Source organism: Amia ocellicauda, chromosome 2, assembly GCF_036373705.1.
Source record: "Amia ocellicauda isolate fAmiCal2 chromosome 2, fAmiCal2.hap1, whole genome shotgun sequence".
Classification (NCBI taxonomy): domain Eukaryota; kingdom Metazoa; phylum Chordata; class Actinopteri; order Amiiformes; family Amiidae; genus Amia; species Amia ocellicauda.
Window position 1 is genome coordinate 3,134,814 of NC_089851.1, and position 17,534 is coordinate 3,152,347.

Consider the following 17,534-nt stretch of genomic DNA (forward strand, 5'->3'; position numbering starts at 1 on the left):
AAAAGAAAGAAATCAAAAGATAATTAAACAACATCACTAGGGACAGAGGGACGGCCCGGGCTGCATCGCTGCCGTCAGACACAGTCACAGTGCTGCAAAATCAGCTCCGCAGAGATCAAGAGATCCGCACGGCCAGATTAACTCTTCACTAACTTCACTAACAAGACGAGGCAGATATCTCCCTTCTTGACATGTGAAATAAATCCTTGTGTGTTCTTGGGAATAGAAGGTGATTTCAACAAATCCCCCTTCAATTGTGGATGTTTATTACAAACAATAGTAGGTGTTGAGAGAAGTCAAGAGCTAGTTAAGAGAGTGCTAATGTATTCTAAAGTATAAGACTTCTGACACAGTTTAATTTGATAATCCTCTATTTGTTTTCTTCATTTATCCAGCGACAATCCGTGTGTTTTATTTAACACAGTCCATGTGCCCTTAAGCACCCGTGCTAAGTCAAATCATGCTTAGTAATCTGTTTTAATAACAATAATCAAACTGGAGCTTCTTGCAGCCTACTGTGCTGATGTGTTCACATTGGCCCCTGTGCCGATGTGAATTCGGCACAGGGGCATTCTGGGGAAATTACAATGTCTGTTTTATAATCTGAGAGATCACTCAAAGACACGACGCCCTGCTGCCCAGATATTTTTGCTCATTAGTTGTTTCTGATCAAGAGTCTCTGCCTGGGCCCATGAATCAATGCTTTGTGAGAAATGCACTTCTGTTTCCCTTTTGATTAATGCAATATCCAGCCCCCAAACCTACATACTGGCTTCTAATACATTAAATAAATAAATAAATAAATAAATAAATAAATAAATACATACATACATACATACAAATCCATTGTTTTCACAGGTATTAGTAAAACACAGAGTTAAGATAATTCAGAGAACGAATGGCTAACTGAATAATCATATATGTATTGCCTTTCCTTGTTTCCATGTATATTATTCTTAGCATGCTACCCCTCCCCCCCAAGGGTGTACAGACAACCTCCTTATATATTGTGGAGAGATTTACTATTCAAAACAGAGTGAAGAAAGCGTTCTTTAACACATGATCTGATTCACGGTTGTTGTGCTTGTAAAAGCACAGAAATAATAAAGAAATCAAGAGAGTCAGCAGTGAGTGCTTTAAGACTAGGACTGATGGGCTCCTTGCAGGATAATTATATGCTACCACCATTTGGCTCAAGATTAATCTAAACCTGGGCTGGTTGGCCTTCACTGAACAACACTCATCCCCTCATATTCAAGTAACATCTCAGGAATAGAAAAACACTCTGACAGGGGTTCCCCATTGTCAAACCTCCCACTTGATTCCCTTTCAGGATTTTCCCACGGCTGCCTCATTAATTGTCTTCGCTGATTCATTACGAATTCAGTGCTGAAGTCTTGGACGTCTCAATGAAAGGACCAATCATTTTATTTTGATCTAAATAAATAAATACATAATAATAAACTGCTTTGAAGATGTCAATATAGTCATAGTCGCACAGGTGAACACCCCAGCTGAGAAAGCGAAAGCTACACACTCAGACTGACAGCTAAAGCATTCATTTCCATGACCTACAGAACTGTGCAGCCATATATCTGTTCAGCGTCAGGTTTTATTGGATGGATACAGTGTGTGATAATTCTAACCCACCATCCTCATACTCTGACACTATGTCAACACCTTTTTTGTTATCAACATCCTCTATTAAAACAAAATCACAAAAGGCGAGTACAGTATGACAACATGAGAAGGACCCCCACAAATCACAGCCCTAATCGCTCTGCAAATCATCAGAAACCTGTGTTCGACTGCAATCCTAAACGTTTCCTGCATTACGTCATGTAGTGAATTGTGCGGCTGGGTGCGCCGCCGATTTAACCGCTTAACTCCTTCCTTCTCCACAATGTGGCGGCTCAAGGCAAGCTCATCCTCACTGAGCTCCCTGACAAAAAAATGGATAATCCAGCGCTCTTCTATCTTATTGTCTGTTGTTTTCAAAGGCTGGTGGCTGCTTCTGAATTCAGGCTTCAATGAAAGCCTCAGGCTGCAGACCCCAACATGCTCCACACTTTAGCTTTTAGGTGGCACCTAAGTTCAGCTTCAGCCCCTCACAATTGAACTTTCTCTGCTTCTAAGTGTGTTCGTTTTGCATTTGCATGCTCCAACCCCAGCAAACAATGTGGGGAAGCAATAAAAAAGGCAAACACAATGCTAGGGTATATTGTCAAAAGTGTAGAATTGAGAACAAGGGCAGTGATGTTCAGACTGTACAATGCACTAGTTAGAGCTCATCTGGATACTGTGGACAGTTCTGGGCTCCACACTTCAAGAAAGATATCGCTGCTCTAGAGGCAGTTCAGAGGAGAGCAACCAGACTTATTCCAGGTCTGAAGGGAATGTCCTACTGAGAGACTGAGGACCTGAACCTTTTCACCCTGGAACAGAGGAGACTACGTGGGGACTTGATCCAAGTCTTCAAAATCATGAAAGGCATCGACCACATCAAACCAGAGGAGCTTTTCCAGATCAGCAGGGACACACGGACCCGGGGACACAAATGGAAATTGGGCTTCAAGGCATTCAAGACAGAAAACAGGAGACACTTCTTCACACAGAGAGGCGTCACAATCTGAACGAACTCCCCAGCGATGTGGCTGAAGAGACAATTTGGGAACATTCAAAAACAGACGGGATAGGATCCTTGGATCATGAGTGTGATGGGGCGAATGGCCTCCTCTCGATTGGAAACTTTCTTATGTTCTTATGTTCTTCTTATGAGTCTATCTCAGTCATCTCTCTGAAGCGGCAATATGCACTCCTGTGCCCGGACCGTTTGGTGTGAATGATCAGCACAAGATTCCCTCAGGGTGTTGCAGGGCCAAACGGGACAGAAACATCTTTGAAAGACATGCAGAGAAAAGCAAAGTGAACCACTGACTGCAAAAAGTAATTTGGTCTACAGTTTGAATACCACGCATTCAAGGCAACATACCAAGGTAGCATTACAGCAGCACTGCTCCGCCTCCACAGGTCCCCCCAGGCACACAGAGCAGATCTCCAAAACCTCCAGACATCATCTCTCTCAGCCCAGAGGGGCGGGGGGCCAGACTTGTGCCGTCTGGGATTTTCAACACCCACATTTATCACAAAGCACCTCTTCAGTGTTTTGCAGGTGATGTTCTCATCTTCCAGGCCATGCCCACGCAGTACGTTTAGCAAGTGAGAGAATTACATTGTTCAACTACAGTATGCAAAACGTCCAACAAATGTTTAAAATGGACCTGATTTGGTTTTCCAGGATTTGTGAATGGGTTTTGGGAAGACGTGTCAACAGTTACAACCGTCTGAGGTGAAGGGTGGGCAATGCAGTCACCAAAACAGCCTGTCAGCAGTTGGCATCCTTTTCACACCCACCCCAAAAAAAGAAAACAAAATATCATCAGTTATGCAGCTCAGCCAGGAATTGTAAATCAAGCGTCAGGTGGGTTGTGTGAAGCTGACGTCCTCCCTGAAGGGGAATCAATAAATATTTAATTCCCTTCCAGTCAAGCAAAATTCCTCTGTTCACAAACTATTTTCAGCTTTTTTGGGTGTTTTCCACTCCAGCTTTTTCTTGTTTTTGGACGACCCACCAATCATTCTGCTCATTGCAAACAATCCGCAGAGCACACTTTGACTCCTACTTTTCTAACCCTCTTCAAAGCACATCTGCTTTATAATTTAGAAATCACAAATTAATGAATCACTTCTGTTCACAAATGTCGCCACAGGAAATGTGCAAAATACTTTAAAAAACAATCAAACAAAAATAAAGTCCATACACCTACCATACTAACCTCTGTATTGCATCGCCACAGTGCGAAATATATCTTTCTTGCCTTGCGCCTTCATAGCGCATGGAACAGCTTTAAATACATTAGAGACTGCATGCTAAATTGATTGTATCCCATTCCTAATGATCTGCGAATCTGAAGCAGGTACAGGCAGTCATGCACGACTCAATTAGTGTTCTCTCTGCTGACCTCTGTAGCTGTGCTAAGCAATAAACACCAGGGACTACAAGCACGCACAAGGCTGACCCCTGACACCGTTTAATTGCTGAAGAGAAGCCAACGCCGAGACTGCTGTCGGTCTGAGAGACTCCCGGTCGGCACCACAGAGCTCCTAACTGACGCACAGCTGAGACACAACCGGGGAAGTTTTACTCAGGCACCTCATGCATACAGACAAGGTGTGTGCCTGGAGAAGAGCATTACACTGTTCGCCACCGAGCCGACTCACAACACCTGAACACATCAGATCAATGCCAGCACACCCTCCTGCTTGGCCAAAATAATGTGACTCTGTTGAAACTATCGTAATATTTTAATTTCCTTTTAATTAGCTAAGGAAACGAGTAAGTGGATTGCTGCGAGAAACACCAGGCACTGAAGAGGATTAAGCTCCCTCGTTGCTAAGCATTTTCCTCCCTCCCTCTACAAGCCTGACCAGTGAGCGAGCCACGCAATGGCATTACACACTCCAGCACTGCTGTGTCTGAAGCCCAGGCACCATATTCAGTCATGGAAATGACTATACTTGCAATACCAAGTCACCGTTGAAGTATGATCTAAAAGTTATACAGCCAGATATCTTTCTCTTCTACTCTCTACAGATATGAAATTAAATGAGATATGAGAAAATCTTGAAACTATACTGTTTACATTCACCTGCTTAGGAAATGGCAGGAATAAAGTACAATTAGAAATGCTCAACACCGTGAAAAACTATTCAACACTCTTATCTCTGAAGATTCCTCAAGAGGAAGGGGGGATGGGTGGTAAAGGGAGATTTGTAAAGTAGCCAAGATTGCAAATTGACCTCAATTTGGCCCCTGTTACTACGTCCCTGAAGGCATTCGGCAGCTAAAGACCTCTCAGTCTACGGGAACGTGCGCCCTGTTGCTTGCTTACAAACATGAGGCGGCTCTGATGTACTCTGAGTATAGGCATTACTGATGTATAGAAAAGTTCTGCTTCTCTAGTAAAACCTTAAAGAGAATGTCTTTCATGTACGATCCTCCCATTTCCCCCTAAGCCATGGAGTCATGCCTCCTGGAAGGGTGCTGTGATGGTAAATCTGACCACGTCTGAACACAATCCAGCTTAATATGTAGCTGAGTTGAACTGGAAAAAGTGTTGTCCAGTTTAACTTTGTGATGGTTGACAGGTGAGCTCGTATGGAGCCGGTGAAGGTTGCATTCTGGCAAAGCGGTCCAGCTAAAATCCATCCCAGTGTTACCTTCCCAACAACTCTGAACCAGGTCTCTCTCTCCATTGCATCAGTGGAGCAACTGAACGGCAGCCAATACTGCCCAGCGGGACCACGTGCATTCATCACAAGATGCTTTTCCTGTAAGCAGTGTCCTCACTGGAGAGATGCTGATCCAAAAGGAGAGACATTTTATTTATCTACAGGTTGTCTTTGCAGCATGAACTGGTGAAACACAGCACAGAGTGGTGCAGACATAGTTTTGAGAACTAGAACAGGAAGGTCATCTGACTAGTGTACATGTGCACAGATTGGGATTGTATCATGTTGATATGCAAATTATGAAATCTTAATCTTTAATCTGAAAGAGATATGTCATGGCATTGTAAACTTGCTGTGTTTTTAGTCACAGTGAATCGATGCAGAGGAATACGACAGGAAATAGACAATACCAGCAAGGTTTTTTAATTTCTATGTCACTTTGCCACACAGGGTTAAAACTACACAGCTCTTTCAGGAAAATGTGAGCAAAATGGATTTCTTGGGAGGTCATTTGAAAAGATCCTACATTTTGCCGTCTTGTTATAAGAACTTGTATGCACAAGACTGACCGTGAAACATCAGCGCTTAGTTTCTCTTGCTCACAAACACTCTCTCCAGCGAAATCCTTTCGGGGTATTGCCTTTCTCTTTGAAGTCAAGGTCATTGTTTTGACAAAAGCTTGGCTAGGTATCATCTATTATAACAGCCATAATTTACAAATACTCAAATACCGAAGAAGACAGAAGTCAAAATATTATTACAGACACAATTCGTTTAGCTTTCCATGCACATTCATAATTCATCGCTCTTGCAGCGCTGACCAGAAAGCTGCCAAAACAGTAAAATCAAGTCAAACAGATTGTGCCGCAGTCTTGCCGTGTTACACTGTTATTAGTTTATACCCAGGCATGCCAGCATTCTTGTACCACCCAGCTTTCTCCCAGTCTTCCCTGCTTTTGATCCATCATAATTAAAACCAAAAAAAAATGAATTCATTTCTGATTCAAGTCTAACCTATTTTTTCCTTTTGATTTAAAGTGGATCCTGCCCAGAATTAATGCATATTTCAGCAAGTCCCTACAGAGGACTCCAGAATTAGCACTTCACTTGTAGGGCCTGGGGCCATGGAGCCGACTTTGACATCGAGAAAAGCATGTTTGGGAGCAGGAATGCACCGCGAGTCGGCACCTCCAGGTATACGTGCACCGCACACAAGGGCACGGAGAGGGGGAAGGCCCAGGCCCGCTCGCACCGCGCTCACCGTGTGCTGCAGATCCCAGCACGGCACACAAGCCCGGTCTCTCCAGCAACACCCTGACACACAGCGCCTGGTTGACAAGGATAGTCCTCCGCCTCGATGATCAAATATACCTGGCAGACTCGTTTTACGTTTCCGATGCTGTCGAGCCCTTCAGTCAGCAGAGAGAACGCTAATGCCCCGTGTTTGCATTGTTTCGATTAATACCTGACGGGATCTGAGAGGATGACATCTCACTCATTGCTGACAAATATCTCATTAAAGATGGCTTGATTAAAAGGGCACCAGCTTAACTGTGAGCATTCAGTAATCCTACTTGAACTGTTCAGTTGGCAGGGATCCTCCTTTTCTTGTGAACCACATCCCTTGTTGAATGTGTACTGTACCCAGTGTGACTGGAGTTACTGCTGTAGGCAACTTTATTTGTACAATAATCCTTTAAAAACAGCAGTTCATCTCTATTACTCTTTTTTTCCTCTACCTCTGTTTTCAACAGTCTTTATGCCCCGGACTAGCACACAAATGTCGCTCTATGGAAGACTTCATCATCAGCAGAGACAAATCACTACTTTTCCTCTGGGGAAGGTATTGTAGTGATATCTGTATGATCGCAATCCATTGCCTGACTATACAGATCCCTCAGGAGTGCTTCCAATACCCGTGACATGATGGAGAACTTTCAGGAGAACTGTGTTCAGGAGAAACACGGTTCTAACGTGGTATTAGCTCCAGGACCCAGTGAGATGGCTTCTTGCGCATTTGTTTGAGATATTAGCACAGAGTTGCTGTTTTTCTTGGTCTCTTGGTGCACGCACAGACACACATGTTCGAATCATGCCTATTATAGGTGGTCGTGTTGGGTTAATTGCAAAAACGAAGTGGGAAGAGTTTTGAGGCCCACATGTTTAACACCCACAGGTTGAAGGCAGTTAATCATTTTCATCGTGAGGGGATTCGATTGAAGGCTTCACAGTATTCACTGGTAGTGACAAGTGAAAGAATTAAACATATTAGGCAGTTCTTCATACAAAATGTTGAAACTTTGATCAAATATCTAGACATGCCATTGAAGATGACTCCCTGGGTTCTGTCCAGTAATAACAGGATGACGTTTTGGTGGTAGATGGGCAAAATGGTCTTCTTTCATTCGTATCCCTTATGTTCTCTGTACTGGAAGAGTGGTGGTTTCCAGACTTTTTAGGGGTTTTCATCTTGGATGTTGAGTTCTGAGTTTCTTTCGCTCGGTCTACATGGAGAAATATTCCAAGGGGAAAGTCTTTGTTTGGTTGACTGCTTTACTGTTTCCAAAGGAGGAGCTCATAGGCGCTGCTCCTGTAGTAAAGGGCAACACAAACAGCTGGGAAATAACTCTGAGATACAAAATAAGAATCATCTCATCTTCATGCATCAGGATAGACAAAACATCATTGGCCATGGCAAAGCACATTTACTGAACGATGAAATTATAATCCTCTGCCCAGGCTGTGGTCACACCTTACAGTAATATCACTAAAAACCGTGCAATTCAACTGTTAATATGGATCTAATTACCTGAAATTACCACAATTTTACAATGTGCCTCCTGTGTAGCTGCTAAGTGATGAGACTTGGTTATCAACATCTGAAATGTGTAATCAACTGGCAGGAGAGGCACGTTGTCAAAGATGACACTTAAAATGTTGTAATATACGTAGCAGAAATTCCTTTCTGCCTCTGTCCCGCAATGCTCAGTTCATGCATTTAAGCAGCATACCGATATTACAATTTCTGTATCTATTCTGTTCATCTGATTGGACAAAGGCAGGGGACCTTTCGTTCAAAACACAAACAACTGCATCACATTCCTGTGGTTCTGGGCAGGGCAGTGTACTATATCCCCAAACTGGGTGAAGCTCAGGCACGGAGAAGATGATAATAAATGGTGGGAAATTATCATATATTTGGTTTCCTTTCCTTTTTCAAAGTAGTGATTTATGTTCGGTGAACGTTATCCCTAAAGATTGGGCTTCAGATTCCAGACACAGCACAGCAACTTCATCAGTCTAAGACAGCCCGGGCTCAGCCCAAACCTGGGTTTAACCCCTGTTGGGCTGTCCGTGTCCTGCTAAACTAGGTGACTGAGTAGCAGAGACACGTGTATCACTTTATTTAAGATAAGGAAGAAAAACTATACATATGTACAGAAGAAGCAGAAGAAATCAAAATGACCAGTCACAAAATAAATGTTGTGGTTCTTGATCTTTTAATGGTTAACTTAGTTTAAAGCAACGTTACTATACAGAGACTAAAACAATCCAGCACTCAATGCAAAACAACTATAGACATTGACCCGAAAGGTACACAGTTATATTTATTCTGATCCAAAGTGACAGCAGGTCAAACTCTATATCTTATACCAACGTTTGCAATATAAAATACTCCAAACATTGGGCAGAAATCCATTAGTTAGAGTTACAGTAAGTGAACACAACTTAGAGACACCCCTCCGGGGAGCAAGTGAGCACAGGTTTGGCCAAATTACAGCTTGTGGATAAAGCCCCAGGACGTGATGCACTACATACTGAAAAGCAAGAAACCAAAGCAAAGCCCAGTGCAGCAATTAGACCTCATTGTGTTTTGCATAACTGAAACCCATCCGATTGATCTCGGATTCTAGGGACTCCCTCGACCTACAGCTGAAGCTCTACATCCGATCACCGAGTGGATGTCCTCCATTCAGAGTTTCTTCAACACAACCTCAGCAACGACAGCTGCACGGGCTGGCGCTCAGAAAGGACAGCGCTGTCGTTGCTGTTGCTGTGGTTGCTGACTCATGCTTCCACTGGTGTTTACACATTGGCGATCATTCGGAGTTCCCCGCACGCCCAGCCTTGTTTCCCACCCGTGCTGACTCAGTACAGTCAGAATATATTACTCCATGGGTCACTAACAGCTATTTTTGCATGCAGTTTCACACTTTGCTATGTCTGAGTTGAACCAAGTGGAAAGTAAGAACAATATCACGCTGTCAATCAAACAATACAGACATTTAATTGAAAGAAATGTAACTAAGTGAAATGCACACCACTGCTTTTGTACTATTTTTATTCAAAACTGTGTGGACTGTATGGCATACTCACAAGTAAAAGTCTATGTGTGGCCAGGAGAGGAAAGTTTCCAGCTCAGATTTTATTAACTAAGCTAAAAAAGTCACTGTACTTTGGCAGCATTTACTTATGACCCCTAGATTGAATACTTTAAACATTTAGCAACAGACAGTATCTTACAACTTGTACTTAAAATATATATATATATGGCACACACAGCCACACACACAGAGAAACGAGGAGGAAAATTGGTGTAGTTCAGAATTCTTACTTTACTGACATTTTCCAGTCTTGAGATTAGACTTGCCTTGTGATAATTTCTATTGCTGTTTACATCCACCTATCCTTAAACACCTGGCAGCCCTAGGGGCTAAGCAACAAGGCTGGCATCTTCATTTGTCGAGGTTAAATCCTACCTCGCCTTCCTTTTCCTCCCCATTTAAATTGTTTCATGTTCTTGAATATATAGGTGTATATGTGTGAGTGCTGTACATCTACACGTATGTAATTGTAGCACATATAGTCAGGGCTTTGGCACAGCAGGTGTGTCTGGTCTGGATTGCTCGGCCACTGGGTTGTGCGTTTGTTTCAATGGTTCAAATCTGCAGTCTGCTTTAATATGCAAACAGAAAATGCCTAAAAATGTATCTGTTGAATGTCAATCAATTTCCTCTCCACCGTAGTGTCTGTCTTCTCTAACTGAAGCAGTGCTGTGCTGTTTCTCCAACACAATATAATAATACAATTAAAGGCAGAAAGATCTCAATCATCGTCCAGTGTCAACGTATTGATTTCCATTCTCATATGGATATAAACTCGTCTTTTTGGTGAACCTAACGTCTTTTAAAGCTCCTTCTTTAAATATCTTTCTCTCTGCCTTCCTTTGACTGCTTGTACACCCAGAAGTGAACTATTCTACACAACTCAGTCACTTTACAATAAGTGGAGGTTGTGTGAATGAGACTATTCATGTAAGTCACCACGGAATTATGACCTTGTTATTAGTTAATTAAATCTGAAAGGGGGGAACAACAACTTAATTCATACCGTGGGTAATTGCACCGAAATCCGCGTCACTGTCCGAGCTCTGGTGCTGCCAGCGATGGTGCGTCACACTTATAATTACCCGCCGAATAATATTAACAATATTAATAATAATACATAGTGTATCGGTGTGTAAAGGGTTACTTCACCAGTCTGGTACCGGGGATCCATAGAACTGCCAATATTCTCACATATTTTGCCAACAGGGACATACAAAGCATACTTGAGAATGATGGAGAATTATCTGGTTTTAAAAATGACGAATTTGATCCTATGAATACACGGAGATGTGTCCTGTTTCGGGCTGTATGTTGTTGATCATTTAATCCCAATTCCACTTTAGTTTATGCAGCCGTTATAACGGAAAAAAGGCAATGGGAAATCAAACAGACTGGAGATGCGATTTGGGCTATTTCTTAATATTCCGTTTTAACACACAGGCTTTAATTCTTAGGGAAGCTGAGAATTATAGGATTCCATAATCATTTTATGTCTGCTTTGTAGTAATTTAGGCAGAAATTAAATGTATAGTTACTATGCGTCATAGTAACCAGACTGTGGAAGGTGCTTTGTAAATGCCATGCAATTACATACCTATGAATTGATTTATTCTTTCAAAGGAGTCCGATGGTGTTGACATATTCTCTTACAATTATTTTGATGATGCGTACTGTCAGAATTTGACTTACATTTTTTAAGTGTCTTCACATAAAGAAACAGTAAATAAATAAGTACATACACACATACATATATACATGCATGCATACATACATATATCTGTCATATGTACACTGTCTGAAAACTGTATACGATTTGACAACCTCTTCTGTCATCCCGGTGCTTTATTGATCTCAGATTCGAATAGACAATTCTGACCAATTAGCGTTTCTAGTGTATCGGCACAGAATATACAGTGCGACCCCCTTATTGAGGCCAAACCCATTTCAGTGCTATCAGCCGCAGCAGATCACGTCCCTACGGGTCTCAGGGCAGATTACAGATTTGCCGCGTTTTCAGAGAGAAGTTCATCTATAGACTGAGGGGAAATCCTGCAGTATGCAACATTGTGCAGTTTTTCTTTGTTGGTATAAGCAGACCAGTATATTATTCTAAAAGAGATTGCAAAGTCTTATGTTTGAATCGTATACTTGACTCTATACGCACATCACACACAATATTAATTAATATAATTATTGTCAAATCACAAGCAAGTGATCCACAAACAACAACAACGATAATAATAATAATAATAATAATAATAATAATAATAATAATAATAATAATAATAATGCCCGTTGAGATATGTGGTACATTTTTTGCACTTAATCCCTATAATTTTCTTTCTGAAGATGTGAAGATGAGTTAGGTAGGAAGAAGGGCCTTCTTGTGCAATATTTAGAGGTAGATTACAGATACACACAAACACACACATAAACACATTTACAAGACTTGGAGAGACAGCTTGGCTAGGATTCAGTCCGTCGTTTGTGCAACACACCTGAAGTCGTGCCAAGGCACTATAAACGCTATTAAACAGTGCAGTTGTGCAAGATGTTTGCGAGTAAAGCATCGTTTAGTGATATGTGACTAACAAAGCTGGAGGAGGTTCAAAACAGTTAAGACTTTCAAAATCACCTCAGTCGCAGATCAAAGCTTTTCTTCATCTTGTTATATCAAGTTGTGGGAAGTATAAAAGGAAAACCACTAAACGAGCTGCCCGTTGTGTGAATGTGCTGCTTATTAGAGGAGATACTCAACGAATTGCTTCTGCAAACAGAAAACATCGACACCTACAAAACCTAGAAACACCTACATAAATAGCCTACATAACAAAATAAAGAAAATGTATTTGTTTCAATTGTGAAAACACAATTAAAGGCATACAATTAGTTTATATTTGTTTTAAAATTAATTCCAAAAGAAGAGGAACACTGTGCATTAATTATGAATCCAAACAATTGTAAATAGGATGTTTTCCTGCGTTTCCTATTTACAATTGTTTGGCGTCATTTCCATAATTTGAATGTGCAGTGTGTTGGAGTTCTGCACGGAAAACACAGGATAATAATTAAAACACTTCATGGATATGATATATGATATATAATAATATAGTCTTATAAAACTTAATGAATATACATATATTTAGGTCCGCACATTTGACCACTAATCACCCAATCACAATCATTGAGGGTAAGCGACACGCCTCAATGCATCTCTAGTGCATTTGTTTCACCAATCAATTCACAATAATATATCAGTCAAAACAATCAAACACACAAATACAGAATCGTGACCAGTGCGTGTCTTTCAATCAGACTCATTCTGAAAACAAACAATCCTAGTAAATTTCGTTTGATTAAATTTATATCCGCTATGAAACCGTTACAACAGAAACAAAACATAGTAACAGTAATAATAATAATAATAATAATAATAATAATAATAATAATAATAATAATAATAATAATAACTAAAATGAACATGCATTCCTGCAGCTTAATATTTTATTGGCAGATGTAGCCTATATAGTAAAACACCGAATACAGATATTACATTATTAATCTATTAAATTGCAATAAAAACAGTAATTAAATGATTTATGCATTAAATAAGTATATTTTGCTTTGGGATGGCAATCAAATCGAGTATCACTGATGTGAAATGAAAAAATATTACTATTTTAATTATCACTGAATTGGAAATTTAAAATAATACCCAGCTCACAAACACTACACAAGTGACTGCTCTACTGCAAAGTGAAAGTGAGATTATTATTATTATTATTATTATTATTATTATTATTATTATTATTATTATTAGTAGTAGTAGTAGTAGTAGTAGTAGTAGTAGTAGTAGTAGTAGTATTTCCTTATTGGTTTTCGAAGACTTCTCACAAAAGTAATTTCCCATAAACCAATCGTTAACACACACACACACACACACACACACACACACACACATTAAATACGTAATACATGATGTGTAATAATAATAATAATAATAATAATAATAATAATAATAATAATAATAATTGTATTATATTGTTTTCACTGATCATATTATACCGTTTACATGTTCATAATACAGCGCCTTTTTTACATGTTTTTCATTTTTTCTTTTATTCGTGCCACCGAAAATATAAATGAATTCATAAAACTGTTAATGTGGTAAATGTTATCAAATGTGTCGTATTTTGTCCAGAGAGAGTAACTGAGTGAGATTACTTTGCTGCGTGAAAACGGGTAAATGAGTTGACCATTGAAATGTAGTGTAATTCAACAGGAAGTCTTCTCATTCTCTCGCTTTCATTAATTGAGTAAAACGAATTAACCAATTAAATAAATCAATCTCGCCGCATTGCCAGTGGCTTATGTCTGATGTTACTCACACCCTACGCAAGCCAAAGGGCATTCAATATATATATATATATATATATATATATATATATATACTTCACAACTTATTTAAACGCGCTTGTTTTGGGCAGAAACGCCTTTAAACGAAACCGGTCCCTGTCATAACACCCCAAAAACCCAGATCGTGCAGGGAAGGGCCCTGCAGAGACACAGCCCTGCCCTGTGGCCGTGGGCCTGTCCGCATCTCGCCAAGGTAGGTCTCTATCACAGCCTCTATGGGACCAATGGGCCATGAGCTCCGCGCTTCAATAAGGACCACGAATTCATTACCACTCAATTCCTGGGTCAGGTATGAATTCCTCATGAACAGGTGTGGGAATAAAATAGCGCCTGCTTTGAATTGTCCTTCCCCAGGTGCACAGTGTGCCGTGTTGGCCATCGGCTACATGCATTACCACTGTATCACCTCCCTCAATAGCCAACGCATTGTCAATCATAATAATAATAATAGTCTGTGATTTATTGACTCCTTTATACATTTATAGTCATAAATTAATTAATAAATACATCAGTAAATACTACCGCGACCCTCACCACGACAAGCGGTGTAGAAACTGGATGGATGGATGGATCGAGATATGGAAACAAGGTTACATGCAATAATGTAGCCTATTTACATTGACAGTCATCCACGTTAGATTGACGAAAATGCTGCTTTTGACGGGGAACATCGTCTAACCAATACTATTACTACTACTACTACTACTACTACTACTACTACTACTAATAATAATAATAATAATAATAATATATTGTATTGACTCATTAGCATGCAAACGGGATTAATGCGGGATAGCACAATTATCTTTTCCATATAGCCCAAAAGCCCCCGTCTCTCACTCCAGCCACACTGGAGCTCAGGACGCTCGTCTGATTGAGGTTCACCGGCACCGGCGCCCTAGACACGCTATTTACACAAAGGGTCATGGTTTTTATGGTTTTATTTTAGGGGATTGTTTGGCATCTATATTAGTATTCGTAATAAGAGGGTTTAATTTGCTAGGCTTCCTTTATCGCCTCGTCTCGACCAAGACAAATACATTTAAAACGATATTCCATTATTATTATTATTATTATTATTATTATTATTATTATTATTATTATTATTACTCATTGCATAATTATCTAAATTGAACAATTCAATCTGTATGTACTTGTCTTCTCAAACAATATTTGCGAAATTTGCCTTGGTAGGGCGTCATGATTACAGATCTTGAATAAAGGAAAACTGATCTTATAAACTGCCTCCGCTGAGGAAACACAATGCTGTAATTACTCCCTTAAAGCAGTTGTGCATCAATCGCAGTTGCCAGATAATTACAAAAATACAATACTGTCTTGTATTATTATAGAATTAGTATTATTAGTATAATTGTTATTATATGCAGGTGTCACGAATATAGAACCAGCAAAATTAGGACAGCACCACTACTACTACTACTACTACTACTACTACTACTACTACTACTACTAATAATAATAATAATAATAATAATAATAATAATACAGAAAAACTATGAACCGTATTTAATGCATTCACTTTTCGAAAGGTTTATTTCTCTGTCAATATGTATCGCCTGTGCAGGCTGTTCACACGGTCACAGATCAGGCGCTGCTGCTAAGGCTTGTTTTGCTTCGTGTTTGAGGTATTAAAGGTAATGTCCTCCTGTCCTCTCCGGCAGCGTCTCTGTCCCGGCTGCACGTCCCCGTGTCCTGCGCGCAGAGGCAGGCAGGCTGTCAGTCAGTCCTACCTGTCTGAAGGTGCCTCGCAGCGCAGGCGCTCTGAGAATCGCCCTGCCGGGTCGTGTCGGCGCATATCTGTCTAGCAGCGGATCAAAGCATCGTCCCTGCGACCTGCTATTCGATACCCTCTGCACTTAAGCACTGGATCAGGTATCATTGAAAAACAGCCTGCAAAACTGTCATATTTATGACAATAGAATTGAGCAACCTTCCGTCACCCAAAACACAACGACACATCCAGCCGTTTTCAGTGAAAACGAGAATGATATGTCAAGGTAAGAAGAAGTGAGTGCAGAAAGAAAAGTAAAAATACAGACTTACCACCAGATTGGGTAACTTGCCATGACTTGTGTAAGCCCAAAAAGAAACAGGAAACATCCCAGGTAGATCATCCTTAAGAAAGTTTCGGCTAACATGTTTTTTTTTTTTTTCTTCCCCTTTTACAAAAGTCTCGCAGAAAAGTTTGTCATGCTAAAAAAAAAGGCGCAGACCCAGCGCTGCTGTGCGGGTCTGTGCGGGTCTGTGCGGGGCTGCGCGGGTCCTGTGCGGGGCTGCGCGGTTCACGCTACTGCACCGCTCGGCTCGGCGCGGAGGCTCGGGGAACTTTCAGCCGCCTGTCTGGGACCCAATCAGCACGTATCGCCAAAGGGTGAATTCAGACGATGCTCTCCTCCCGCTCCTTCCCCTGTCAGACGGAGACTGAGCTGCCTGCGAGAAGACAGGCTTTTACTATCATTAGGGCTGGTGGGCCTAATATATAATGTAGTTTAAAGGGAGAGGGGGGGCAGAGGGGTTTAAATAGACATGGGGACCCCTGTGGATCGGGTAGCTATAACAACCTGTCCGGATTTCACTCCCTAGTTTGAAGCTGCTAAAATGCAAAAATAGATACGTGTGAATTGCTTTTACTCGTCTTTTCATTCTTTCTTTCTTTTTCTTTTTCTTTTTTTTGTCCCCCCCCCCTCCTTCCCAATGCAGAGAGCGTGGGTTGCAAACACTGCTGCTGCTACAACTATTAATACTACTATATATTGTCATACTCTCTCTCTTTCTCTCTCTCTGTCTCTCTCTCTCTCTCTATATATATATATATATATATATATACAATTTTTATAAATATACATTATAGTTTTTGTTGGTTTGATCGTTTATTTTATTATTCAATTTGTTGTATAGTGGATTTATATTGTTATTGCTTTATAGATTATAGATTTCCCCATAAATGGGGAATTGTATCAATACTGTATGGCATTGTGTGTGTTTGTGTTGATATATATCTGACTGCTGAGGTCAATTAAAAACCAACAAACAGAAACAAACTAACAATGATATAATTCATACCAATTAGAAATAGCTATCATTCTGTATCTAGTACAATAACTGTCAAATGAAGGACACCTCTGCGTAGCTGGCAACGTAATACACTAAAGAAACAAACCATCCATCAATCAAAGAAACACACATTTTTATATATATTAATTCACGATTGAGAAATCATACAAGTATTCGGGCTGCTGTCAGGCTGCTGTGAAAGTAAAGCGCCAAACTGCAGCCAAAGTCCTGCAGCAGCAGCGCGCAGAGCGGAGGTCTTAATTGATCATAATTGTCCCTGCATAATCATTGATTTGCATTGCAATAGAAGATTATGTGCTGCTTCTCGTTACATGCAAGATACAGAAAGCTATTATTATTATT

The 17,534-nt window shown here is 40.5% G+C and overlaps 1 protein-coding gene across 1 annotated transcript in view; it reads right to left on the minus strand.

The window, feature by feature from the left end:
* wnt3a (wingless-type MMTV integration site family, member 3A) overlaps nucleotides 1–16,546 on the minus strand; it is a 36,593-nt gene extending 20,047 nt beyond the window's left edge. Inside the window, exon 1 of the mRNA XM_066716259.1 lies at nucleotides 16,161–16,546. Within this exon, the coding sequence (XP_066572356.1) occupies nucleotides 16,161–16,255 (95 nt within the window). The 5' untranslated portion in view covers nucleotides 16,256–16,546. The remainder of the gene's footprint in view (nucleotides 1–16,160) is intronic.
* Between the last annotated feature and the right edge of the window lie 988 nt (nucleotides 16,547–17,534).